The sequence below is a fragment of the Atractosteus spatula genome, chromosome 26 (genome assembly GCF_055471065.1).
Source record: "Atractosteus spatula isolate fAtrSpa1 chromosome 26, fAtrSpa1.hap1, whole genome shotgun sequence".
NCBI lineage: Eukaryota > Metazoa > Chordata > Actinopteri > Semionotiformes > Lepisosteidae > Atractosteus > Atractosteus spatula.
Genome location: NC_142731.1, coordinates 2,716,714 through 2,744,713, shown reverse-complemented (window position 1 = coordinate 2,744,713; position 28,000 = coordinate 2,716,714). Strand labels below are relative to the sequence as shown.

General features: G+C 37.2%; 1 protein-coding gene across 1 annotated transcript in view; it reads left to right on the top strand.

Annotated features, from left to right (window-relative positions):
- Positions 1-26,931, top strand: part of c1ql1l2 (complement component 1, q subcomponent-like 1-like 2) — a 37,991-nt gene extending 11,060 nt beyond the window's left edge. The window contains exon 2 of the mRNA XM_088906144.1: positions 24,038-26,931. Within this exon, the coding sequence (XP_088762270.1) occupies positions 24,038-24,217 (180 nt within the window). The 3' untranslated portion in view covers positions 24,218-26,931. The remainder of the gene's footprint in view (positions 1-24,037) is intronic.
- The last annotated feature ends 1,069 nt before the right edge of the window (positions 26,932-28,000 follow it).

Sequence of the window (28,000 nt, the reverse complement as noted above, 5' to 3'; positions counted from 1 at the left end):
TTTAATTAGACTATTTACAATTAGACCTTTCAGAACTGATTTATACACCCATTACAAATATCTTGCCTGTTTTAGGTGCACTGAGGCCAAGAAATTTAGCAGATCATACACTATGCCGAGAATCCACAAATTTAAACAAATTACTGCTTCCTTATTGCTGTCAAAGTTACTCTCAGTAGACTACCAATTAACAAGTAACAGACACTGGTGGGAATTGCACTGTAACAAGCATTGTCAATTCTTCATGGATCCAGTTGCTTCAGTTCCAAACATCTGGTCACTGAAATAACATACTTAACTGAGAAATGCTCTGAAACCTTGCGTTGATATAGCGTTAACATTAATTACTAATTTTATTGATCTTCTTGAGAGCCATTTAAGGGTTTAATTAAGTTAGAAAAGAGTTTAATTATGCATAGTAGTTCAAGTAGGAAGCTGCATCAGCATGTGCAGGCTGCAAACAAACAAGTAAAGGTTTATTCCAAGCTGAAAAGAGAAGACAAGAAACACAACGTTTCGGCTGTGGAGCCTTCTTGTGTGACACATGAAGAAGGCTTCACAGCCAAAACGCTGTCGCTTTACTTCTCTTTTCAGAATGGAATAAACCTTTACTTGTTCCTTAATTATCCATAGTTGGAATGAAAACTACAAATTGACACAGGGGTCCTTCAGAGACAGAATATGATACCACTTTTCAGCACTTTCTGTGTGCTCTTCAAATTGGGACAATCCATACCCATTAACCATATTGTGAAGGTGACCCCAATTTTGAGAGCAGGCAATATGCCATTCAGAACTGAAAATCTTAGAGTACTGTCAGAACAGGTAAAAATGAACAATTTTCTGTATCATGCTATCAATCATTTGTTTGAAGACAGTGAAATCACAAACAGTAAAATGCATGGCTTTCTTGTAAAACTGAGGTCAGTTAGCGACACAAAACAGCTGGAATCATGGATCAGTATGCACTTTACTTCAGTATTCATTAGAAGATAATACTGTACATTCAAACATGTAGAAAGGTAAGATGTGCTGTGAAACATCACCTGAAATGCACACTTTTTTGTAGAGAATAATGACAATGCGAGGTGGTCCTTCAACAGAATGGAAGAAGTTTATATTCTTACAAAACCCCCCAAAATTCTAGGTGTGTCTGTACAGTACAGTATGTTTCCATAGCAATGATTGTAAGTCATACAGTATTGTCCAGTCACTCTCCTTCTCCTCAAACCTGGTGCTTTTACGCATGGCCCCTCAGTCTTCCAGGTTGCCTCATACACCTGCTAGCTAGGGAGCACATGTTTAAATAGAGAGGAGCGCATCTGTCAGGCATCAGGGTCATAAGTATTAAAAGCTGCCTGCTCTCAGATGGTAAATCTGTTGACTGTCTGTCACAGTAACATAGAGAAGTAGAGTCTACCTTTCTTTAAGCTAATACTACATATTTCACAGAATGACAACACAAAATACGTAACACTGAGTGGGATCAGAACTTACATCTAAGACACAATCACATGTGGCAACAAGCTGACTGGGCTTTTACCAGACGCAGATAATACATCACCAGCTTTCAAGCAACATACGGTAAATTGTGGTTTTAGTTTCCTCAATTATTTTCTTACAGGAGGAATTTTCAAACAAAAGTGTAACTAACTAATCTTTTGGGCAAAACTATAAATAGCAAATTTTCGAGTTTTCTAATAAGGTTGCTTGCTATCACAACATTGCCTACTGTACAATTTGAAAAAGACGCAGTTTCAGATCCTGAAATAATTCATAATGTGTTCTAATATGCGATCCGTGTGGCGATACAGGTGCGATGAGACAGGGAGTGTCTCGAGTCATGATAAAGTATGTTCCGATGAAAATCCATTCTAAAGCAATATTTTATTTTACACACTTGTATCGGGAAGTATGGTTATTGTTGACTGGTCTCTATGTTTAATTACATAATGTATTTATTTATCTAATGTGGCTTTCAATGATTTATTTTAATAAATACAGTGTTCCTTAATTATATGATCCTGACTGGAGAATTGACAGTCCTCCAAGTGTTCTTTTTGTTGCACCTTAATATAATTCTGTTTTACAATCTAATATCATAATCCAGATTCTGCACAACAGTAACAATATTTAACCACAATATCTTTCAAAACCAACTAAAATCTATATACAGTATACTGTATATAAAAACGGTATTGTTTTATTCCTTAGCCAGCTCCAGCATTGTAAATGTGACCTCTGCTGCTGAGAGTTTTCTCTTGTTAATAATAAAATGGTGGCAGTCTAAAGGAATGGGAAACTGATATAATGGAAACCTAAGGATTTAGACAGCAGAGCGGAGTAGTGATCAGACGCTCCTGTCTCTACAATGGAGGGTTGTGGGATCAAATCGTGGGTGGGATGCTGCAGTTATACCCTTGAGCAAGGTACTTTATGCAAATTGCCTCAGTAAATTCCTTCTCTATAAATGGGAATCCAGGACATTGTTGAAATTAGGCATTTTCCTACTTTAACTTACCATGAAAAGGATGGGAATCAAAATGGACAACGAATATAGTGATGAGGTACATTTTAAACAAGAAGAATATGAAAAATAATTATCCCTCAAAAGTGATTGTGAGCTCGCAGAAAAGACATTTCATTGCCAGCAACTACTGCTGCATGCTGTATTGTTGTGCATTTGATAAATAAACTTTGATTTGATTTGAGTGGTACATTTTTTAAGTGTGGAGAAAAGGAGTGTGACCTAGGAATCTAAAAAAACAGATGAATGGAATTAGTTTGTGACAGATCAGGTTAGATTAGCATATTCAGGAAGAAAATGGTTTGATTTTAATCAGAAAATCATGACAGATTCTCAGTGACACAGTAACACAATCAAAGGAGACCTTGTGTTTCAGAAAGGCAAGAGGAGTTTACTCATGTTAAGTTTAGTTCTCTGAAAGCTGAGCAACTGGAACGGTCCAGACATTAGGAGGCAGATTAAGACTCAAATATCCCAAATATCAGTATTACAAACTGTGTACTTGATAATAGGTTTCTATTGAATGAATGTAGAAAAGCAACTATAAAATACTGGGTATATAACTGCTAACTGCTGGGTTCAGTTTCTGACGTGTTTGCTGCCAGGATTTCCCTCAATTAAGATTACAATGAGGGTAAAAGTGTGTGGAACTTCACATTCCACCAGTTCCAACAGTATTTGATAATATTAGGACGTTGTCACGTAGCAGTTTCTTCTGGGCCCTGTGCAGACGACACGATCCAGAATAGTGAAGATACACGAGGGAGAAAGTCATGCAGGAAAGGGTCAGGATACAGGGGGGCGTGTCCAAGGTGAACTGGTGTCCTGGGGAAGTGAGTCCGGGCGAACAAACAAAGCCAAAGTCCAAACGGGGAATCCAAACGGGAGAGTAGAATCCAAAGCCAGAGATCCATCCAGGGGTTAAAACCATGAGCCGGGTCGGGACCGGCGGGGCAGGGGATCAGGAACAGAAAGTTAAAACCATAATGGAGCCAGACACAGCAGGACGCCGGGCTCTCACGATACGGAAATCAATGAGGAACCAGGAGTAAGGTCCGCGTCTGGCTTTTAAGGGGGAGCGGGAATAGGGAACAGGTGCTGACAATGGGAAGGAACAAGGAAGGGCTGGAGCGCCCTTAAGAGGAGGGGTTAGCGATCGTGACAGACATAGAGATTGTTGATGGAAATCAGTCCCAGGTTCCTCAAGGCACCCTGTACTTCCTGAGGAGAGAATGTTTTATGTTGATGGGGAGAAACAAAAGGTTTGGTTTCCTAACATTAAAAGGAACTAAACCATTCTATATTTATTTACAGTATATTTGATTGTGTGTTGAGAAAATCTAAATCTGTCAAATATTAAAAAAGTGAGGAGAAAGAAACCGCAAAATATGCAAACCTGACAGAAAAGCCTTTGCAAATACAGTACAGTATGTAACAATCATAAACTGAACTAAAACTTTTAAATCTCCCCAGTGTTTGCACTTTGAGTGATTTCTTTTACAGTGATAAAAACACAAGTCTTTTTCATCTTTGCAATCCACTGCAAGAGACTGGATTAGGAGCTCTGGGTATAACATTAACTTAGAATTTTACCACAAATCTTGAGTGTTTTTTTCTTATAAACCAGCATGTCTCTTTAACCACAGCACAGGCACACTTAAGCCTCTCATTCTTTTCCCTCAGCTGTTTGTACTTTGACAATTTCCATGGTCCCAGTTGGTTTTTATTTCAATTCACCTTGCCTTTCCAGTGTAGAAAACTCGAGGAAAATGTCAATGCAATAAAAGCAAGTTTGTTTTCATGCACAGAAGTCATACAAAGCCAAAAAGCTGCTTAAAGCTTAATTAAAAATCTTGAATGTGACCCAAAACATGTTTGTGTTCTTGCTTCTTTTTTCTGTTTTTTTATATTATTAATCCAAAAGTTGTTTCAGACTTAATTAAAACCCTTGACTTCAGCTGCAATGTCCCCAAGGGTCCAAGAATGAATTATCACAGTATCTCTGTGTTTAATAAGCAGTGGCATCCTTCCTAAAAGTGGAGAAATAAGCGTTCCTTTCTGGATAATTATCGTTCTTCTTTGTCTCTGTTAGATCATACCACTCTCCTTGCTTTTATTTGACCTTAAACTTGTTGTGCGCATATTATTCATTTAAAGTGTCTGTGATGCCACATGGAGTGGTAACAGGTTCTAGATGAGGCCCCAAAGACAGACTCATCCCATGGACAAATCTTAAAGTTGATCACTGTTTTATTGGTTTAAACGTATAGAATCGGACTTATATGTAGCACAGCACATACTGTATAAGGTCATCGTGTCCAAGGATGTCCGAGGAAAAACAGCCAAGGGGTTGGATCAAAAATAAAGAGAAATAAAGAGCTCTTTGGTGTAGCGGCTGTTGTAGTATCAATGCTGTCCTTAAGCCCTGAGGCTAGGAAGACAAAAATATACAGTCTACACTATAGCATGGGCTGCTGCAGTAAAGACAGCAATATTCTTCAGTCCTAAAGCAGGGATTGTAGCTATAGAAAAATATAAGCAAGTGTCTTCAGCACAGAGGTTTAGCAGAATCCATACACCTTGGACACCACTGCTGCATAATAAACCAGTCATTGTATGATAGATTTCAAAGAACACTTTTGAAAGTTATTCTCAGCTATAAGCAATATTAAAATATAAGTTAATAAAGTTGAAAGAGCAAATAGCTATATGGCTAATACCCACTTTATTAATAAAGTAATTTGATCAGATGGCAAACTCTATCACTTAAGCATTAAAAACATAAAATCTTAATACAAACCATTAGCAATATACTTATCCCAGAATGTGTGCTTAATCCCACATTAATGTAATGATTCAGTGTAATTTTGGAAGCACAGGAGCTGTACAATTCCACAAGGATTTGCTCTTTATTTCTCTGTTGAGCACTATGAGCTGATGCTCTTGTATCATGATCAGAAAGAGAGAAACAGGCCTTATAATTTTGTAGTTTAAAGGTTGGACGACAAAATCTAGCAGAATATTTTGACAAATCCCCTTTGTCCTGAAAACATCCTTTGCTACAGTAGCTATTGCAGTCAAACAGATTTGTACCTATGGTACCATCAGAAATGAAGATTGCTCCCAGATTTTACTACATTGCTGCAACAAACACAGACAGTGACATACATATTATGCACGAATGGAAGAGAACAACCTTAAAGTTTTCTCATTCATAAGGCTATGTACATGTAGGTATAGGCTGAATATGTGATAATTTAAATGATGGTAAAAGTCATTTACCATCATTATCATTACCATTGAAAGGCACAAAAAGTAATCTTTTAGCTGCATGGATGTGTAGAGAGGAGCAAGAAGAGCACCTGACAAAGAGTGAATCTGAAGTAAATAAGATTTGACTGGTTAATGTGATGGAAAAGGCATTACACCAGCTCACACTGGCTGCTCATGTATAATTTACTTTTAGTTATAATGATCACGTTTTTAATTATTCTGATTGATATGAAATTAAGATTTACCAAAGAACAGGCAAAATCCACATTAATACACAAGTCCCATATCAGACTCTATACTTCAAGTTCATGTATTTGACATTTTAAAGTACATTCTTTCTGTCTGCATGTAATCATTTTCAGTTGCCTACATAATTTACTAGGAATCCACCAAATCTCTTTTGCTTTTCCTTTGATGGTACTACAATATAACATTCTGTAGTATGTATTCTTTTTTATTGTTTCTGCTAGGATTGTACATTGTGTTTGCCAGGCTTACCTAGATACTCATGAAGCTTCTACAAACATTTCCCCAAGGTGAATAACAGGAAATTACTAAGAATTAAATCATACTAATGTGCTTCCTCTGTAAGTTATACAGCTTGTTAATAAGCATTACAATTCTGTTCAAGAGGTGTCTTTAGTTGCAATAGTTACTAAGCGTGGCAAACTATAACGTGAGAGGAAACAACACTAGATCACACATTACACATTCAGCTAAAAAGAAATGAAATAATGGGAAGTGCAGGTGATGTAAACTGCTCTTTCAACTTCCTAGGCACTAAGAAACATGAGAAACATAAAAGGTGTAGAATGAAGAGTCATATTTTCATGCTGATAGACAGGTATTGTGCTGTCAGCAGTCAGGCCATGACCTCTGTGAATCACAGAAGACAGTGTTGGTCTTTGAGTTTTGAGACCAGTCAGGTGTGAAAAGTTTCTCCCTGGGGCTCAGCTTCTCCTTTGGCTGAAAAAATAGTCAACTTGAAAAATGCAATTTGAAAAAAAAATCTTCTGTCAAGTCTTAACAGTGCTGTCTTGTTTTGTGGGTGTTCTTGATGATTCTAAGATGTTCCAGTCTTGTGCATTTTTCAGACCAGATGACCTGTGAAAAGCTTCCTCCAGGCTGTATGTGAAGAAAAGAGGAGGAGAAGTTTATCAGTGCTGCACAGACCTCAGAGGTGCATGTCCATCCAGCACTGTGTTCCTCTCTATTGGTTCCTCTATCTCAAATTCCAGCAGGCGGTTTTAAGGAAAGCTCACAAGAATCTTGGTGCAATAGCTAATGAACACTGAAAATAATAGTTCACATACAGTAGATGTGATAGTGAAGATTGTATTTGTATAATAGTTGAAACAGTTTAGCAACAACTGTAATTTATTTACGGTTTGTGTGTTTTTACCATATTTTAATATGTGGAAAATCTCTGAAGGTGATAATATATTTTTGTAGAATACTTACATTTCATATGTAATCTACAACAGTTTTTCACACTTGCAACAATACTATTTTATTGAAGTAGCAAACAGAATAACACATTACTCTTTAATTAAATGTTGTGTATTCTCAGTTAAGCCACAATAAATTCATATATTGAAGGGACATGGCAGTCATATAGGCAGCACAGTGGTGCAGTGGTTAGCATTGCAGCCTGACAGTGCTGGGTGATTCAGTTTCCTCCCACTGTCCAAAGACATACAGTACTTGTAGGTTAATTGGTTTCTGGGAAAGCTGGTGTGTGTGCATGCTTGTGCCTCTGTCTGTGTGTGATCTGCGGTGCACTGAAGCATCCTGTTCAAGATGTACACCACCTTCTACCTATTGCTCGCCAAGATAGGCTCCTGCCCCCCCACCCCCACCCCCACCCCTCACCTCCACTGAGATGGATAGAAGTTTGGCAGTCATATAATGTCAGGGTTTATCACACATTACTACAAGTAAATGGGAAAAAGAGGAATTAAGTATTTCTCTTAAATGAAAAAACTGAAAGAATGGTACAACGAGCTTATAGGACACAACTCCAAAAATGCAGGTTTTTAGGCAGGCATGGTGGTCTCTAAACACCAGAAAGGATGTAACCAGTAAAAAAAAAAGCAGCGACTTTCTGAAACAGGTGCAGCAAATTAATGATGACTAGCGTTGGATTTTTGAGAACATCCTTTACTTGCTTTTTAAGGTTTTAGCACTGTCAATAAACCCCAGTTGAAATAGTAATAAAGTTGAGGTGTCAAAACATTGGAAAACAAGCACCAGTATAGGTCAGACATTTTTGTTCTTCAATTAAATAAACACTGGGGAAGATTCACCGCTGATGTGATAAATAATGAACACCAGTGAGCCCTCTCTGTATGCGTTAGACAGATTTTTGTTCAAACACAATTAAGTCACTCTACTCTTGCGTTTTAATGTTGATCTCTAAACTAGTTAAAAACTGAAGGTTAATTCTCTCCTTCGACTGTCAAGCAGATGGTGGAAATTTCTTCCTTAATTGAGCTCGCACTTTCTATGCAGTAATTGCTGCATTTTCAGTTTTTTTAATTAATGGATCAGCAGTTGAGAGATGGATGTTACTGACTTCTGAGTATCCAACAAGAAAAGAACTGAAAAGCACAAATCTAAGAAAGAGAATGAAAAAAAAAAAGTTTGTGTAGAATAAAGTCAAGACAAAAATAACAAGTTAATGACCAGAGACCAGTTAATGAATGTGCTTCTTCTTTGGCTATGTGTTTTCTGACAACGTCTAGGTTTCTTCTCACTTTATTGATTCTCTAACACTAAAAAGCAGATGGTGCTACAGGAGGAAATCGACCTGTTTTATAGTTTGCTCCACTTTTTTCCTGCTAAATGGTTATTACTATTAGACAAGGTATGTGTGCCAAAACAGCCTTGTGTTAATGATACCACTAGGGCTTTTGTAATATAAGGCTGTAATGTGACTCAGTCTCTTTAAATAGTCAATCAAACAAGCAATATTTAGAGTGCTTTTGTATTTCTGAGGGGACCTAATTTCTATTCATTCTAAATGTTTGGAAACAGAACCAAATAAGCACAGAACAGGATAACACAACACTCATGCTATAACAAAATTAGTTACCCTCTCCAGGAATCCACCCAAATAATAGAGGCCAAGAGGCATTTTGGTAGAAAAGATCTTACCATTCTAGCTCTGGCACTCCAAACCTTCCCTGTCCCTACCCTCACCCCCCTGAGGTTGAAATCTCCCAATAAAGGATGTTCAAATAGGAGAGGAGGCAGTGATGCCAGCAGAGAGAAGAGAGGGAGTGAAGTCTCCCCAGGTAGTACCAACGTATTTTTGTAAATTGTGGTGAGACCACTCTTTGTGCTTGCCAGTGCCCAGGCTGTGATCATTCAAAGAAAGAAGGTGGTGTGCTTTTTTACCAGTTTGTAGTTTGTAGTTCAGCCTCAGTCCCCGACTCACTGTGTGTTTACCTCACTTACTCAACCTCTTTGTGCTCTGATGTTTGGATAGGACAGTCATCCAAGGTTGTAAGAGAATCCAGCAGCAGCAGTTCTTAATTTACATCCGCTGAATTACTAATTAATATTTTTTCTGTTAATTCCTGTGAAAATCTAACAGATGGTGATACTTGTTAAAAGCCTGGAGAAATTCAGGGGAAGACAAAATGCAAACATCATTTAAAAAAAAACACGAATGAGCTGAAAGGTCATATTTGGAAAGCATGTACATTTTTTTTTTGCTCATGCTTAACATTTAACAGTACATCACAATATATTCATCACCTGCAGCGAAATAGGTTGTTAGACATGTTTACAGGAGATGACAGGGTCCGGAGGCTGTATGAATCGTGCCCTGTGTGTCAGCAAGCAATGAGCTGATGCATCAACTAAAGCTGTCATTTACGTCTTTATTCCAGTTTGATAACAGTTTCTACTCTCCTGCTAAGTTTAACTTATTATTTATATCAAGTTCATTATGTACTGTTTCTTACTCACTTCTGAGTAACTTAAAATTTATTATTTATTTATTAAAATCTCATTTAATCACACAGCTTCTGCATTTATACAGTATATTGTTCTTATTGTTGCTACAGCATGTACAATACAAGTAATGTGGCTTTGGCTAAAGGTAAATGTTGTTATGAGTGGCTAAAAACTTTGTCATGTTTGAGGGCAGAGGTCATATAAATTGGGGCCTAATAGTTCTGATTTCAGAACTAACACCTGGACAGAAAAGTGTTTTCTTTTTCGTTATCCCATTGTCACATTGCCAACCACTGCTCAAGTTGGAGCCAAGCAGTGGCCATGGGTCATAAGGTGAACCCAAGTGTGGGGCAGGAGAGACAAAACAGGAAAGCAGCAGGCAGCTCAGTGTTGAGCTGCAGACAGGTTTGGTGCAGGCAAGGGGCAAAGCAAAGTGACCATGTAGACACTGTAATAAGGCATCGGAATCCCAGGTGAAGTCATGTGGGCAATCCGAGTCTGCAGCCAGGCAGAGAACACAGAGTCACAGTACAAAGTAGAATCCGCAGTAAATGTCGAGGCAAGCAGCTACTGTATGTCTGTAATCGAAAAAATGCACTGTAGTGAAGCTCAAAGGGAAAATCCAAAAGTCGTGGTCTGGACAAAGCAGGATCAGGACAAAGCAGTCTGAAAGAAATCCAAGCGAGAAATGCAAAGCTAGAGCTGAGATTCAGTGCAAACTCTATAACAAAGCTCAGTGTATTGGGAAACCTCAAGTAGTCTGAACAACCTGAGACAGGACTCCAAGAGTCCTCAAAGATAGGGACTTACTAGAGATCAACACTTTTCCTGATCTAAAATTTAGTGCTATTAGTAACTATTTGTGCACCTCGTGTCCAGAACACATAAACTCAAGCATGGAAGCAGGTGTCAGTGAGTCAGTGCTTGAGTGGAACTCATGGAATTTCCCTCACCAAGACTATTTTCAATCCAAAGCAAAAGTGCTACTCTCTGACCTTTCTTTTGTCTTTTGTCAATTTCTGTTGGAATTGTTTTTTTTCCGTGGGGTACTCAGTTTCCTTTTATCCTAAATTCTATGGCATTCACTTACTTAAACCTTTCAAATGACATTATTTAGCTTTGCAAGTTCAGTATGGGTGTCAGTCTTCTCATTAGAACTGAAAAGCCTCCACTGCCTTACTGCCTGTCTAAATTGGGGCTTTATTGGTAAATGCTTTGGGAATGCTATAGCACTTGTGCTCTGAAGTCATAATTGTGTTGTTGTTGCTGTTTGAAGTTTGATTTAAAGAAACTGAAGCCTCTACGCGAGCAGGGACATGTTATAATGAAAGTGTCATGATGCGGTGTACTTATTGGCTTGTTAATATTGATATTTAAATTAATATGCACCCATTGCCTTGAGATATTGCTAAGAATATCAGGGTTTGTTTGCCTGCTGATATTAGACTGCAAGATTTAATCAGAATGGTAAACAGAAGAAGCTCACTCTTCTTTTTCCCAGGTTTACTTTAAGGTCACTGTTTCTTTCCACAATTTCCCTAAACCACCTGCTTTTTCAGTCAGGCTCACTCAGTACTTTTTATGTAGCTTACCAATTTGTTTAAAACACATGATAATGAAAAATAAGGACATATAGTACTCATGCATACAGTACTTACCCTTTCCATTAATTCAAATCTGACTATACTATACATAGCTTCAAAATAATGATATAATTACTAGTATAAATCATATGGCTTACTGAAGTTATTGTATAGGAATAACATAAAACTTTTCAAACAAATTCATTTGAGACCTATTAATAGACCTATATTAAGATCACTTTATTAGCCATATACAATTTCTGTATTAGGAATTTGTCTTTTCACATACCCCAATCTATGTCACATCTATGAGACAGACAGACAGAGAGAGAGCTTGGGGTCAGAACGCAGGGTCAGCCATTTATAAGGCACCCCTGGAGCAGTTGGGGTTAAGGGCCTTGCTCAGGGGCCTAACAGAGTAGGATTCCTCTTCTGGCCGAGGAATACAAACCAGCAACCTTCCAGCACCAGGAGCAGATCCTTAGCCACAGAGCCACCGCTTTTTACTATACAGTTGCTTTTGCAAATGGAGGTCATTCTAATTTGCTTTATGTACTGTATACAGCATAAATGAGGTACAGTACTCTTTCTTCTTTTTTATAAGTTTCTTGGCTGGTAGAAGACTCTAGATTGCTGATTCGAAGCACACATAACCATGGAGAGGGATAGCTTTTGGGTGTTTGACTCAGATTGCAATTTAATTTTGATCCCCATTCTAACTGCACCCTAAGATAGGTATTCAGCTGGACAGGTGCGGCAATACACACAAAAAACAAAAAATATATTTTCAGGACCAAAGACAGAAGAAGAAACTTCATGCTGAATTAGAGTACAGGGTCTTTTAAAGGTGGTGCAGTTCTCACTAGACATTTTTAGTAGTAATGTTTGGGTTGTATTGGCAGAAACCAGAGTGTGATTTACTGTAGCTTCCGTGTGGTTTTAGCTGGCATTGTGAATTTAAATTCATGCTGCATTTGATTTGTAATGGACATTGAAAGCATGAGGTGCTGCACCATTTTTCCATTGTTTGAAAAGAAACCCTGTGGTAGCTTTTGATTCATTGTTATCTTTTGACTAACTGCTTGGTTCAGTCAACTACAAGCAACAAAGTATCATGAGCTGCCCTCAAGCTATCTTTCTGTCTGTGGCTTTTTAAGGTTCATACCTGTCTGATCTCATTTCAGGATCTAGGATTGATATTTTACTCTATAGAAGAGGCATTCCCATCCCATCCTACAACATTTTCAGATCTGAGCCTGATATCGAGCAGTCTAGCCCCAAAAACAGTAACAAACGGGATGGATGTATTTTCTAAACTGAAGGAAAATTACATAAGGCAACCGTGGTTGACATGAATTTGGATTCAGACAAACAGCAGTTTAGAAAAAAATGAACTTCTCTCATCTTTTTTGTCTGTGTAAATTTTAACAGGCTTCTTGAACTAACAATTATAATTTTAAAAGTTGTAGGCAGCAAAACAATAGTCCAAACAACCCCTCCACAACATATAAAAAATACAACACTGGGTACAGTATAAAGTAATGAAGAAATATTTTGGACAAAAAGGGTATGAAAACTGTCGTCCATTTCACAGTTATATAAGGATATAATGAGCCTTAGTTATTTCAGAACTATTATAATGGCTGTTGTGCTTTGATAAAACATTTTGCATTGTTTTATGCAAGCTTAGAATCTCCAGTTATAACCTTTTTTTATTGTTTCTTATGATTTGTTGACAATATGCAAAATTATGTCGAAGGCTGTAGGAACATATGGAACATTCTATAGCTCAATAATTTGTAGTGACAAAGTACAGTACCTGTCTTTTCTCTACCTATCAGTTATAGGAAATGCACACTTGTGATGGGACTAGTAACATTTTTAAATTAAGTAAGCTGGCTTCTCACATTTTCGCTTTCACATATTGCTTCATATTGTTTTTCTATATGTTATTTCTGACTTTCCAGAGTTCCAGGAACATGTACAATAGCCCATTTAATTCTACACACTTTGTAACCTTATTTTGCACCTACAGTTTTTGTGTCTTGCAAGTGTCCCACTGCTTTCTCTTGGTAAGGACTCCTGTGCTGTGCTATACAAGGGTGTATTCTAATGAATGTCTTTTCTTCTCTAGTGTATCAAGATGTCAGGGCATTTCTAATAAGGCAGATGAAGGGAGTGGTATAGGATGTGAAATCAGACCCTCCCCAGCAAATGAAGGTTCTGAGTCACCGTCTCGGGAGCTGATATAAATCAGGATAATGATCAGAACTAGTGTACCAAAGGCAAAGAAACTGTCAGAGCTTTGTAACCTTAATTATTTTAAACTACAGGGTGGATATGTGCTCATTCTCAACTACAACAGAAAAGACAAATTCATTGGTAGAGAGCAAGAGAGACCTTTGTGAGGGGAAAATACACTGCATAGAAATATGTTTCTAAAAAAAACAATATAATGCAGTGCTTTCCAAAAGTATTGAGGCAGTAAAGTCTAAATTAAGATTTTCACTATAAACTCTAATTTTATTATTTCTCAAAGAAAAACCTAGCTATTAATTATAATTCAGGTGGGTAGCTGCGTCAGCATGCGTAGGCTGCAAAGGAACAAGTAATAGGTTTATTCCATGCTGAAAAAAAGAAGAAAGAGAACACAACGTGTAAGAACACACCTGAAGAAGGCTCCACGGCTGAAACGTTGTGTTCTCTTTCTTCTTTTTTTCAGCATGGAATAAACCTATTACTTGTTCCTTATTAATTATAATGCTTATTTAGACAAAAACATTCCATTTTATCCTCTTAGGTCAATTAAACGCATTGATAGTGCTGAGCCTATTTGGTAGGAGAAAAAGTACTGGAACAATTAGCTGACAGGTGTATATTGATGGACACATGTTTGTTGTTGGGTTATTAGGCTCATAAAAGAACTGTGTACATCCAATCAAGCTCTTGCTTTGATTTTACTGTTTGAAATTGTCTCTTGGGTGTACACCCAAAAAGCTCTTAGAAATATAAATATCTGCAATTGATAACACAGTATACATACAGTATACTGTATATGATTGGAACTGCCCCAAAAAAACTTAATACAACTGTTAGTGAAATTGCCCACAACCTCCAAAGTGTAGAAGGAAGGTATCAAAATCCACAGTTCATGGATGAGATAGCAAATGACCAAGGCTACACAGCAAGATTTAAAGTTCTCATGAGCTCCAGTAACAAAAAAGACAGATAAAAATAAATTATAAAATAAATAATAACAAAATGTTGGAAAGGTTAAAGCATGGAGAAAAGAAAAAGAAAATGCTCCAGACAGAAGGGTCTAACTAAACATAAAGTTATATAACATATATATAACATACTTATAATTTATATAATAATCACAAATGAAAAAAATCCTTAATTGTAAAGCAAAAATAAGGTCTCAATACTTTTGGGAGGCACTGTACATTCTGGCTAACATACAGTAGCTGAATGGGTGTCATACCAAATGTTTTGGCTGCTTTACTTCTTACCTCATCACAGCCAAAACACTACAAGGCATTGACTCCACAAGGTGCTTGGATGCAGTTCAAGAGTTTCGGGGCTTTTATTTTGTGTATTTAATTAATACACACATCAGGACTGCACTGTCGATAGCCCAAAGTGCTAGATACATTAGTACAACTGTTCAGACGAGTTCAGCCATTAGCACAGCTGTTCCCTGTTCATTTGCACAATCTCGGAGACATTTCAAATTGCAGCAGTAGATTTTGTTTTTAGGCTGTAGTTAGAGGTCTTATACCATTCTAAAACTCAGACTGTCATCCTGGGGGTAGGAAACTAAATATTCATCTCCAGTCTTTGCCATATCCATCCTTATAAACTCTTCCCACCATTACGGGGAAGTGCTCCACCGCCCTCTTGATTTCATCGCCCTCTGAAAAATAAAAAAGGTATTTTGCATTTTGCTTAGCAAGAATGATAACTGTGTTGAAATCTTTTGCTTTGATTTAATTGATTTTATTGCACACTAAGCACAATGCTTTGTTTACACATTGCATTGCTCCTATTAAAAAACAATCACAGGGGACTCTCCACTTGAGCAATCCATCCTCATTAAAGATTGACACCCTGAAGAGATTTATGATGTTTTCTTTGAAACAACTCATTCCTAAACTCATTTGAAAAATCATAACATATTTATCAATTATTTACACTCCATATGAAGATTTAAAAATTCTTCCTGGTGCAGACATCATCCTTTTGCTCAGGGATTAAATGCCACAGAAAAAATGGGAACTCAACTTAATATCCTTGTTGAATCCCAGCGGATCTAACACTGTAGTGTGATCAATTTTAAAATGAAGTACAGCTATCATCAATCAATATAAAACAATTTAGACAAATGATTGGTCAGCACATACTGTGCATATAGTATATAGGTAACATCACTTTGATCTGCTCCATTATATCTGCTTTACAGCAAATATGTAAGCCTGTGAGGCAGACATTAAAATGAAGAAATGCTCTGCTCTTAATTGCCTATTTTATCACCCAAAGATTCTTTCTAGAGCAGACAGATTAGGTTGTGTCACCCAAAATAAAATTAATTACATTTTGAACTTATTATAACACAGCTGGAAATTATAGTAATAATGAACAGATGACTGCATATTGTCAGGAAACATTAAACCACTATAAATTTATGTTGCTTAGATTTAAATCTAATGTATATTGTCTCCTATTTCTTCATTAGGAATAAAAAATTCTCTTGAAAGAAGTACAGATGAAGTGCCTATGGGGTTAGTGTACGGCTCATACATTAAAGGCCTCTCCCTGGAAATCATGATGAGTCGTTTATCATGGATCTTGCTGGTTTCAATTCAAGTAGTTCAAGTCCTCATTGTCAGGGGTCACTTAGAAACTCAACTCCAGCCAAGTATTGCAATGCTTCATCAGATACACGATGGAAGACCCTTGACTAGCTGTGCAATAACAACCTCTGTTACTTGCCAGCACAAAGCATCAGTGAGAGTGGCTTCCATTCTGTTGATGGCACTCCTGTATCTGTATGCCTATGTCCTACAGTACCTTCAGGGCAAACAAAAATTAGAAAATGATAAGACAGCAAACGTTGCCGTGGGCAGATGTGTTTCTTGTGTATGTGACCAGTTGGGAAAAAAAGCATTCTATAGCAGTTTGATATTGAGATTTTTTGGAAACAACTTTATGTTCAAACTATTATTTGCACCATAGCATTGTAAATGAACAGTATATTACAGTGTACTGTAAGGATATTGTTTGGAATTCAGATGTAATCATTGCTAAGGAGCAGGCTCTCACGTGCAGCTGTATTCTGTGGTACTGTAGCTCAAAGCCATTACACACTCTGCAACTGTCAAAGTTTTTAATTCTCAGTTAAAAACCTGTCCTATCACTATATCTGTTCATATATTTTTAGTTTTACTCAGTTTTTTTTCTATGTAATGTTGATATTTCTCTGTCTTTTTCCCTCTCATGTGTATAGAGCTTACAATATTGTTCAGTGCTTTCATTTTCTTGAAAAGCTTACACAAATACAGTTGCATTATTATTATCATCAGTCAATGTAAAGGAATGTACAAAAATTCTGGGTCAGCACAAACAAATAGTGATAACCTCACTCTGACACTCTTCATTACACCATTATGTTTCATGAGAAACATAAAATCCTATAAAAAAGCAGTTTTGAAAATCGGCCAACATGTCTAAAATTAATATATAATATCTTACTACAGCACTTGCCCTGGCTCTTTTCAGAAAACTTTAGCAGAATCTCCAAAACTAAATTAATAATACCATCTAACATCTAATTCAAAATGGATTTCACAGAGCCATGGACGGTTTCCCATTCATATTTAATAATTTCATAAAGTTTAAATGATACACTCTTCTTCAGCGAATAGGTTAAACAAGTATTTGCTGGTGTTTTGTTCTTAACTTGAACCACACTGATGAGGCTGCAACTCTGGGTCCTGCATCAAGGAAAACATGGAATGTGCATTCAGCTTGAAGTGCAGATGTTGTATACTCATACACAAAGGACAACAGCTACGATGTAACATTGCCCATGGCTGTGACTTATGTGATATAATAAAGTCATAAGACTATGATGCTCTCCTGAGATTTATAAGTGAAATTAACTTGTTTAACTTGTTTTTTGCAGTTTTTTCTCCAAAACAAACAATTCCAGGATGGTTTATCTATACAGTATTGTTATGCCTCTAGGGGTTGTGTTGTTGACAGACGGTATTTTCGTATGCTGGTCATGGATTTTTTTGACTGCACCAAGATGCCAAGAAACTGGCATACAAAATAGTGGTGTGACATAATGCCAAGAAAGTTAGTTACATGTAAAATGCTTTAGTTCTATAAAAGTTTAATGTTTTAAGACACATTTTATACATGATTTTCTTTATTGTCATTTGTTTTTCGCACTCCTTTTGTATGTGTTCTCATTGTATCCAGATTTGTCCTGCTGAGTCTTGTTACCAGTCATAGAAAATTCACTGTACTGAATAATGCTTGGTTCTGTTTAACCAGGAAGTAGACAGGAGAAGCTCATTACTTTAATTCAAAGCTGAATAATCCATTTTGCATTTGTTCTATTTTTTTATTTATTTAATTTTATTTTGCAGTTATGAATATTAGAAATTCAGTATTGTTATCTATTATTTGATATACTGTACAACTGTATATCTTCCTAATTAACATAGATATTTTGTTCAGAGCTTTTAACAGGTGTTAACTCTCTTGTAGAATACAGAGTAAATTATTTAATTGTTCTCATTTGGCATGATAATTGACTTTAATTTGGAAGGAATATGCAAGACCAATCCCCTCTCAAAGTGTCCAGTGAATATGGAGTCATTTGTCAACTGTAAACACCACACAATTACTTGGGTCTCAGTATGAAGTACATGAGGGCTTTGGGAAAGGTGTGAAATGTGTGAATGAAGACCCAGGTTAAATCACAACTTTCCCTGCCTATAAAGTGAATACATAGTACCTCATGTAGAACGTATGAGTTCAAGGCTTTGATGTAATCTGGGGCTACCTGTAAATAGAACAGAGTCAGTTAGCTGTGATTCTGCTGCAGCACAGGTGTATGCAGGTGTATTCACAACAGAGTACTCAACTTTCCTTAGCAATGCTTTTTAATTAGTCAGGTTGAAACTTTATGAAAAAAAACAGTTACAAAGAGCGAAAATACCTATTAATTGTTCCTGTCAGTCTTTTTATTTCAGATATAGTAAATAGCCTCTTCAAAGAGAAATAATGCTGCACCATTTATATGGTGATTCTCCCTCGACTGAGGGCTTGGAGGGCAAAAGTGTTACCAGTAATCAAAACCTGTTAGATTGTCAGTCCTAGTGATTTATTGCTAGATCTCGTGACTTATGCAAACTGTTAAATTCATAATAGCTCTGCCATTTTCCATCTGCATCTGAATTAAAAGAGGAAAAAAATGATTTTCCACTGAAATAGTTAAAGATAAGCTTCTGACTCATAACAGTGTGAGAAATGTTTTGTGACACTGGACTCCCAAGTGGTTCAAGTGCTCAGAATACAGATTTTTACAGCCAGCTGGTGCAGAGCTATATTACAGCAATAGCCAACTATAACCAGAAGCTCCCAACTGGCAGTTAAATATTGCCAGGAGACAGGCAATTTAAACTTTGCCAGGTTTTCCTGGGCTTTCCATGCTATAGTGACTCCTGTAACCAGCCTATGGCTATGAGCACTAATTGTGTTGAGAGCTTCCTAAAATTATCCCCTTTAAGATCTAGTTAGTGCAATAGGTGTCACATTAGGTATTGGCTTAGGGTAAATGTTTCTAAATAGCTTCCTTTACAACCTTTAACAACTCCCAATAAACATTCTTTAATTAAAAGTGCATAACAAGTAAGTTGTGGTGTGGCTTCTTTCAAACCAAATAATATTGGAATCGCTTATATATGTACAATGTGTTGCATTGTATACTGTACATTGTCATTACTCAATGTTGAGGCAACCACAACCCAGCCATAGGGTTGAAGCAATAAGAACCGTTCCATTCTCTAGGCAGAATGATCTAAAGAGTTGAAGAAAGGGTTATGATGGGATGGAATGAGGTAAAAAAAAGACAGACAGTTTAACCCACTTTTTGAGGCAACAATATACTGGCCTCAAGTACAAAAATGTTAAAACCCCCAAGATAGGTACTGTAGGACCCCATATAAACAATGTTGTAGCCTTTGATGACTCTTCTTAAGAGCAATGATAGCATCAGATTGTGTATAAAATTTCTATCATTCATATGACAGTAGAGCAAATGTTCCGTGTTGCTTAAATGACTAGGAATATGGACATCCTGTAAAAATAAGTTCACACAGAAGACAATGAATACATCTTTTCATTTTGAAAAACCTGTGACAAAAACATGCTGTGCCTGAATTTTGATGACAACTTGGGATTTGTCGCTGAATATTTGCTTGTTTAGAGGCACAGAAACACTATTCACGTCCAGAAATACTATTGGAGAAGAGAACTTACTGTATTGTCCAAGACTGCATCCCAGTGAGGACTACCATCCAACTATCTACAGTAGCTTTGTGTCAAATGTAGAGGTAGATTCATCCAGGGTGGGATTATTTTTAAACAACAAAAGTAATATCAAAGAGAGATTAGACAACTTTTTGGTGACTCAATCAGCAATGGATGGGAGGGCAAGGTGATGCCCCATGGTACACTGAAGGAACAAAAGACTGAAAGGCATCTAAGCTGCATAACATTTTAAAATCCAGGGAACTCTCAGACCCTTCTATCCACGCACGATGTCTTCACCAAAGGAGTCAATAACAGTAATTGCCCCCCTCTCCCTTTAGATTGCAATGGTTTGGGTACATCAGACGGGACAGAATTCTGCCTTTGGGAGCAGAAAATAAAGGTTTATAGTCTGAACTGATTTATTAATTCCTCAACCGCGCATCATGAGGCTGATGCTATGGAACACTACCAGCTGCTACCTCAATTATTCCACACATTAGGCCTCTTAGCACACTTTTCTGCTTAATCATTCCAAGTTGGTATCCCCCAAAGTTCTGTTCTTGGTCACCTACTATTCTTTCTTCAACTTCCTTCTTCCCATCGGTCTATCTGACCATTCAGGGAGAAAGGAAATTAGTTTTCATCTGTGCTCCAGCCATTGAGTCAATGAGGACTCCCTAGACACAGATTGGGCTATCAAACGACAGTATGGTACTGCACAAGTCGGGATGATTCGAAGAAGATACTATGAATGCTGAGGTACATAACAAGTCTGGACAGGTGAATTGTGTGGATAGAAAATCTGCCCCATCCTACCAGTGTAGATGTACACTGCTGAGGAACAGGGATGGCCTGCTGGACCAGGGCTGACAGGAGGTGTATGCAACTGGAGGAGTAGGGCATTGCCTGGCAAGGTAGCAATGTGGCTTTTCATCACAGATGAGAGAGGAGTCTAAACAGCACAAAGTGACTCATAAGTACACCCTGTGTCTTAAGAGCTGCAGACAGATGGGAGGTCTCAAAGACAGAGACAAGATAAGTAATCAGGAAACTGACTGCTGCTACTGTATGTCACAGACACCAGGGGGTGTTGTAGATCAGTGTCCTTGACCCAAACAGGATCAGTCACAAAAAGAGAGGATTAAGATGAATGAGAATTAGCATATGGAAAGAGAGTGGATGCCACAGAATAAGTCAAACATCTCTTTCCCTTCCTCTTTGTTGACCTCTGTGGACATTTCCATAGACGTCTCCTGCTTTCCTCTTGAATCTATCTCTGGAAAAAACAACAACTCAGTGAGCTGCGAAACGTTGATCACTGGGAACAAATACAATCAACCTAAAAACAACTTAAAAAAAAATAAAATAGTAAATAAGGTAGAGAAAGTAGGTGGGTAATCTTTATAGGAGAAGCTGAGAAAATTTAGGTTTTAATAAAAGAGTGTATAGGGAGGTGGGATCAAGAATAATTATGCAAAGGAAGGGATGCCAAATATGAGTGCCTTCATGCACTCTGCCTTTCCTATGATGGAGTGTGCTTAACCAAGATTAATGTGAGCAAAGTCATCATTACTAGGACAAGGTAAATAGGTTGTATAGAAGCAGAAACCCTTCATCACATGCAATATGCAAATGTTTTACTTGATGCTCCCTTTATAAAGATGCATATTTATCATGTTCCACCTCAATATCAGCCTCTGTGCCTTATAGTGAAAATGATTAAAGCCATGAAATTGAACATAGTCCAATGCAAAGTGTTCGCTTAATAATAGTTTAATGTGTAGATTGGGCGTCAGGTACACTGAATTGATATCTGTTAGCTCATTTTTATTTGTTTAGTGATACAATTAATACAGAAAGATCAATTTAAAAGAGTATTTTCATTTTTTATGACTGTCTGAGGTGGTTGGGGATAAAACAAAATTCATTATATTGTCATGAGTTCTTAGATTAGCCATGCTGATTTAAATAAGGTCCCATTCCAAATATTTATTTTACTTCATGTATTTTTTTTCATGGTATTTGGTACATGGTATCATCAGATAATGATCAAATCAGTTCAATAAAATGTTGCTCTTTGGAAGTGAACTATAAAAAGGAAGCAAACAGTGGCAACTGAAGGTTTTCTGCTCAAATGATTCCTTTAATACATATTTAATACTTTTGTATATCTCAGTTACAACTATGAAACATCTTAATAGGTTAAACACATTTTTTTCTGTAAGTTCAGCCTAGTCTTACCTTGTGCTTTAACATTAAAACACAATTGAAAAATGTACTGTAGATGAGCCGAAGTGTTACAAAAGAGTATAAGTGTCAGGGAAAAACACCAAGATCCTGCAGCCCAAAAATAACCAATTTCTCAGGTTCTGAAAAAAAATAACTGTGAGATCCCTTCCTTTCACACTTTTCATCTGCATAACAATCATGAGATACTCATGAGCTGCAAGCTTGTCTTGTCTGATAGTTACATATGTACAGTATATATACTGTATATACATTTTATAGAGTAACTTTTGCCTCATGAAGCTCATGTTATTTAGAAATTGATGATGCATAGGTTCAGTTAGAGAAATGCAAAACAAATTGTATGGTGAGTCTTTGCACTTCACATAATATAGTAACAATGCTGTTTATTGTGTAACTCAACAGAGAACACAGGAACAAGGCATTTTTTTTGCTCAACTGGTTGTGTGAGTGTGGAACAATGTACTGTACTCTGTCACATAGTTGAAGCCAGTATCTTTGCTCCTGAATGACTGAATGAGATCCTCAGAACAATTATAAACCAAACGAAGAAGATGCGATCCTATCATTCACAAACTTTGTTGTCTTTAAAGGAAAAAAAAAACTTTTTGGTGAACTTTCAAAAATGTACAAAATGAGAGACGAACAGAAAATAGTCTTTGATTTCTTTATATATAGTTATTGCACTGTATATATGCAAAGAATATCCAAAAGAGGTAAATGCATATTCAGCACAGGTTCCGCATGTTGAAATAAGGCGAGAAAGAAAAGAGACAATGGCCTTTTTCCCCTTGTGGGCAAACTGTCTACTCCTTTAGAAATGAATTAGGCATTTTGCCCATAGTTCGCTGACAGGGAAAGTTAGAGGCAGTACATCAACAAAGGTAACCCAGTGGAACACTTTGGAACACAATCTAAACAGTACAGGAGATTTTTTTTTTTTAAAAATGTCAGTCTTGAAGAAACAATTGTGCATTATTTGAAAGATCAAAAAGTTGTGAAAGCTTATGCCTAACATAAAAAGGTAAAAGGGCAATTTTATTTTAAAGGAGATAAAAAAGGGTTTAATTGATGTTTAACTGATTCATGCTCTATGATAAGCTTATGTTCTAAAATTAATTGACAGTAAATACTGTATAGCCACTGTCTATGCAATTGCTTTCATTTTTCTACACCATGTAAAAAGTAGAGTTGTATGGCATCACATTGCTTGGACACTGTACAGTAGCTTCATAAATAATAATTATTTGACCTTTGATACTTCATGCATACTAGATTACAAAATAAAGGAAGATGGAGAAGCCTGCTGATTAGACAGAGGTACAAATGTATATAGAATTTTACAGGGAAATTCCCCATGGTGTTTTCAAATTCCTGTAACACTTCAAAATAGGTGTTGTATAAGCCCATTATAACCAATAATGCTGATGAAAACAGTAATATTGTGCCAAATATCTTGTTTTATAGTAGGTAACACTAATTAAAAAAGTAATGTATTAAATTTTTATTAATGGCTACAGCAGTCTTAATCATTTATGAATTTTTAAAGTGTGATTTGCATTCCCTAAAATAACTAATTAATTTTAACAGATTTTATTAACAGTTTTCATTGACATTGATTTAACCACAATTCCAAGGTCCAGAAATTGCATAATACCTAAGTAAAGAGTACAAAGTAAAGACTGAAATGAGTCATGCTATGATACTATGATACTATGAGTTACTAGTAAAATACAGGAAATAGGATTGTCAAATACAGTATTTAAGCTGGTGAGCAAGGCAAATTCACTAAACCTTTCACATTTGGATGAATAGGGCACCACTGCAAAAAGTACACTACACCCCAAAATACTAGGAAATTTCTTTCACTCTTGACAGAGTCTTTTCTTCTCCTCAGGTACGAGCCAGTGCCATCGCCCAGGATGCAGACCAGAACTACGATTACGCCAGCAACAGTGTCATCTTGCATCTGGATGCAGGAGACGAGGTTTATATCAAGCTAGATGGAGGCAAAGCCCATGGGGGCAATAACAACAAGTACAGCACCTTTTCTGGGTTCATCATCTATGCTGACTGAAGGGGAAGAATTGGTAGGGGAGGGAGGCTCAAGACGAGTGCTTCTTCTCTGCTTCTCTCTGTTTTTCTCTCTCTCTAAATCAAACTCCGCTTCATTGTGAGGGTGCTGGGGTGGCCTGTACGACACTGACTACCACAATGGGGTTTTGAAAGAAGTGAGTCACACCAATAACCAGAGCTTCTAGGACTACTACGTTAAAAAGCCAGCCTCCCAAATAAGGACTGTGGTGTTCTGATTCACGCTTGATTGATGTTTAAAGAATCTTCATCTCTTCCTACCCCATACTTGTCCAACAGTTTTCCTTTGTCCAAAACAGGTAAAACATATTGTGAAGAAAATCACATGCTCCTACAGTATGTCCCTGTATTGATTGCTTTTAATCATAATAAAGATGTATTTGGTGGTTGGGGCAACAGTATCTGATTGAGGAATGGAAAGGGTTCAACCTTAAAGTTAAGCACCAGTAAGGTTGAAGCCCCCTTAAAGAAATGCTGACATTCTCTAACAAGCTGTTTTGATTTTTTGCATAGGACACAGTTTCATCTGGTGGCTATGCAGTCATTGAAGTTTTTTGCTGAATGTGATGTCTTCTGTAAGCACAAACCGCTAATTTGAGCCTGTTGTTGATGCAGGACATGTCTTAAAGAAAACAATGTTGAGCTGCCCACTTTTTCTGTATGTTTGTCGCTCAGAAAGGGAAATCACCTGGTTGGACAGCATTCCTTTTCCCAGCTCTGTCTTTCCGGTAAGGATTATGGACTACTGTATCAGTTTTATAGTAGTTTACATGTGGTGTAACTCTTCTATTACCTACACAACACACCTTAATGTGACATGGAATCATAAGAATTGACTTTTGTAGTTTTTACTTACCAGTCCTTAACAGAATAAGCTAAAAAATAACAATTTATAACAAAGGTAGTGATGGCATACAGTACATAAAGAAAACTGAGAGAAATATCAGGAACTTGATAAGGAATTTGATTTCTATGAGTGAGAAATCCTGGCCAAAACAACCAAGGACAGTAAAGGACCATTTTCTTTTTGGCATATACAGTACTGTACATCACCCAAGAACATTCCTAAGTGGAAAGTCTTCTTCTGTTTAAGCTCAAGGAAGGTGTCTTCCTGAATTTTTTGTAAATATCACTTTGTGACATTTATTAATGGACCTGATTGAGGTCCATTAGTCAAATTTAAAGTAAAAATAGGCAATTTTAAATTCTCATCTTATAACCCTATTCATTTTATATCTGACCTAGATGATGGTGACTGTTATTTGTCACTCACTTGCCTTTGTAATCCCAGAATAGGGTTCAGCAAAAGTAATCACACTTCAGCACAGGAGATGACAGCCACTGTTCCCACTGCAGGTTAAAGTGGTTAGAGTGCGGCACATTCAAACTCTGGGTTCAAACTGCTGTCACAAAGAAAAACCTCTGAGGACCTAAACAATAAAACGGAATGAGGGCCATACCCACCATGTTAAAAGACTGATCTCAAGTAGGGCCGGGAGTGGATTTATTCAGGACGGAGGCTGGCTACTACAGCCTAGCCCAGCCTAGATGGGGACTCGCTGTGAGATGTGAGAGAGTGGGGGGGGGCGCAGCGATGCCTTGGCCCCAGCTTCTCCTAAAAAAACAAAATATATGCAAAAAGAATCCCCCTGACCCAAGCAAGAAATACACAAGGACATCCTTCACTCCATTTCAAAAAGTAGAAAGTACATTGAGGCTCAAAAGAACTTCAACTTGGGCCCAGGTCAATAAAGGATAATTCCTAACATGTGAATATTGTTTTTCACCAGCTCATGTGGCAGCACTTCTGATAGAATTATTATGGAAACCAGCTCTTACATGATGAGTCACTGCTGCTCATTAGCCAGGGGTTTACCAACCCCAGTACCTGGGACTCCATGCATCCGTTTTCTACCCACTTTATCCAATACAGGGTTGCAGGGGAGTTCATCCCAGCAAGCCATGGGCACAAGGCAGGATACACCCTGTATGGGTCTCCTGTCCATCGAAAGGAACACACTGACACTAACATGAGCCCAAGAGTGGTCCCAGTCTTGGAATTATCAATAATTATTATCATTATCATTATCAATAATACCTACTGTATACTGTATAAGCTCTGTTTAAAAGGTTATCCAAGTGTATCACTGTAAACCTGCTCTTTTCAAGACATTAATATATGGCCAGACAGTTGCTATCTTTTCTGGCTGTATGCAGTCACAAATGAGAAAAAAACTTTTGAGAATGTTGCTATTTATGCTCTTGGGAGTGCAAAATAAAATCTAATGGAGTGAGACTGATGTGTTGAACTGTAATTAAGTAAGGTGTTCAAAAATTTTTTAAGGCAGAAATATTTTGAGAAAAAGTCACTGCTTTACACGATACCTCTTTAGCTCTTCCACTTCCTTTCGATCCGTGAAAGACCTTTAACCTTCACAACCAGAAGACATGAATTAATGAAAACCTAATTGGAATGACAGAAAATCTCATGTGCATTTATATGCATGCCATTATTACCTTTGTTTCAAGGAAAAAGGAATACTAAAACTTCAAACAAAGACTATAATCAGCCCATGAAATTGCAAAGGGAGCCTCCTTGAATACAGAAAGAGGTCATTTACTTATAAACAAACTCTGTAACGTTATTTTTTATTTTTTGTTGGGGAATTGTTAAATAAATTTAATTAATAAACAGCATTTTGGAGTCACTGTCTGAAGTTGTTCATCATAGAATTACAGCAGCTTTTTTTCATTCCTGTCATACTGTCTCATTAGTGACTGCTTCACTCATCTTTAACCTTTGTCCACTGGTTAATTTTAATCAAGTATGCCTTCTTTTCTCGAACTTTCAGAAGACAACACCTTAAGCAATTCTGTGAGTCTGCACGATCACATCCAAGTACTGTAGGTAGCTGCATCAGCATGCATAGGCTGCAAAGGAACATGCTGAAAATGAGGCCTCCCCAGTGCCTCAGTTGGTAAAAGGTGTTTGCCCGAGCACAGTTCTATCTGAGTTCTATGTTTGCTTGTTCAAGCCTGAATCTTGCAACTAACTGAACATGGTTCCCTGAGTGTTCCCAAGGTTAGGCTAATATTAGTCAGCCGAGTCTGTCTGAACTCTCTTCAACACAGCGACCTGGGCTTCTTTGTATGCATTGCTTCTGGCAACGTGACTCGCCACGTGCTTGTGACGTTAAAAGATGTATAGCTCGAAGGTGGGTGGGTTTGGTGGAATTTCTCAATAGATTTCCTTATCTCCCCAGTGTGTAGTCACTGAATTCATAGCTGGATACACTTTATTGATGTTGATATTGATGGCAACCGAGACATTATTGATTTGAAAAAATAACACACTCCTGGATGTTTCAAATAAGATGGGTATCACAAACAATAACTGACAAATTCTAAATTTGCATTTTGAAGGAAGGTGTGCATCTGAATTCAGCAGTGTTCATCAAAATATATAATAGAGTATCTAAATATACAGTTTCTCTTCATTTGAGAGATTCATTGCTGGGTAGCAGCAGGCTTATTGTACAGCCAAGAAATGATCTAGTGTTTTCAAAACTATAGGACCCACTACATACTAATTAGAAACTTCTAACATTTGAGACATTTTATGTATTTTTTTAAAATAGGACTTTTCCAGCAATTAGCTCATTCCATGATAGTATATGTCTGTAATCAAGTATCAAGTAAAAGTAGTCAGAAATGAAGAGAAAGAACAAAGAGTTCAAATGAGTTAGTACAGTATAACAGGAGCCAC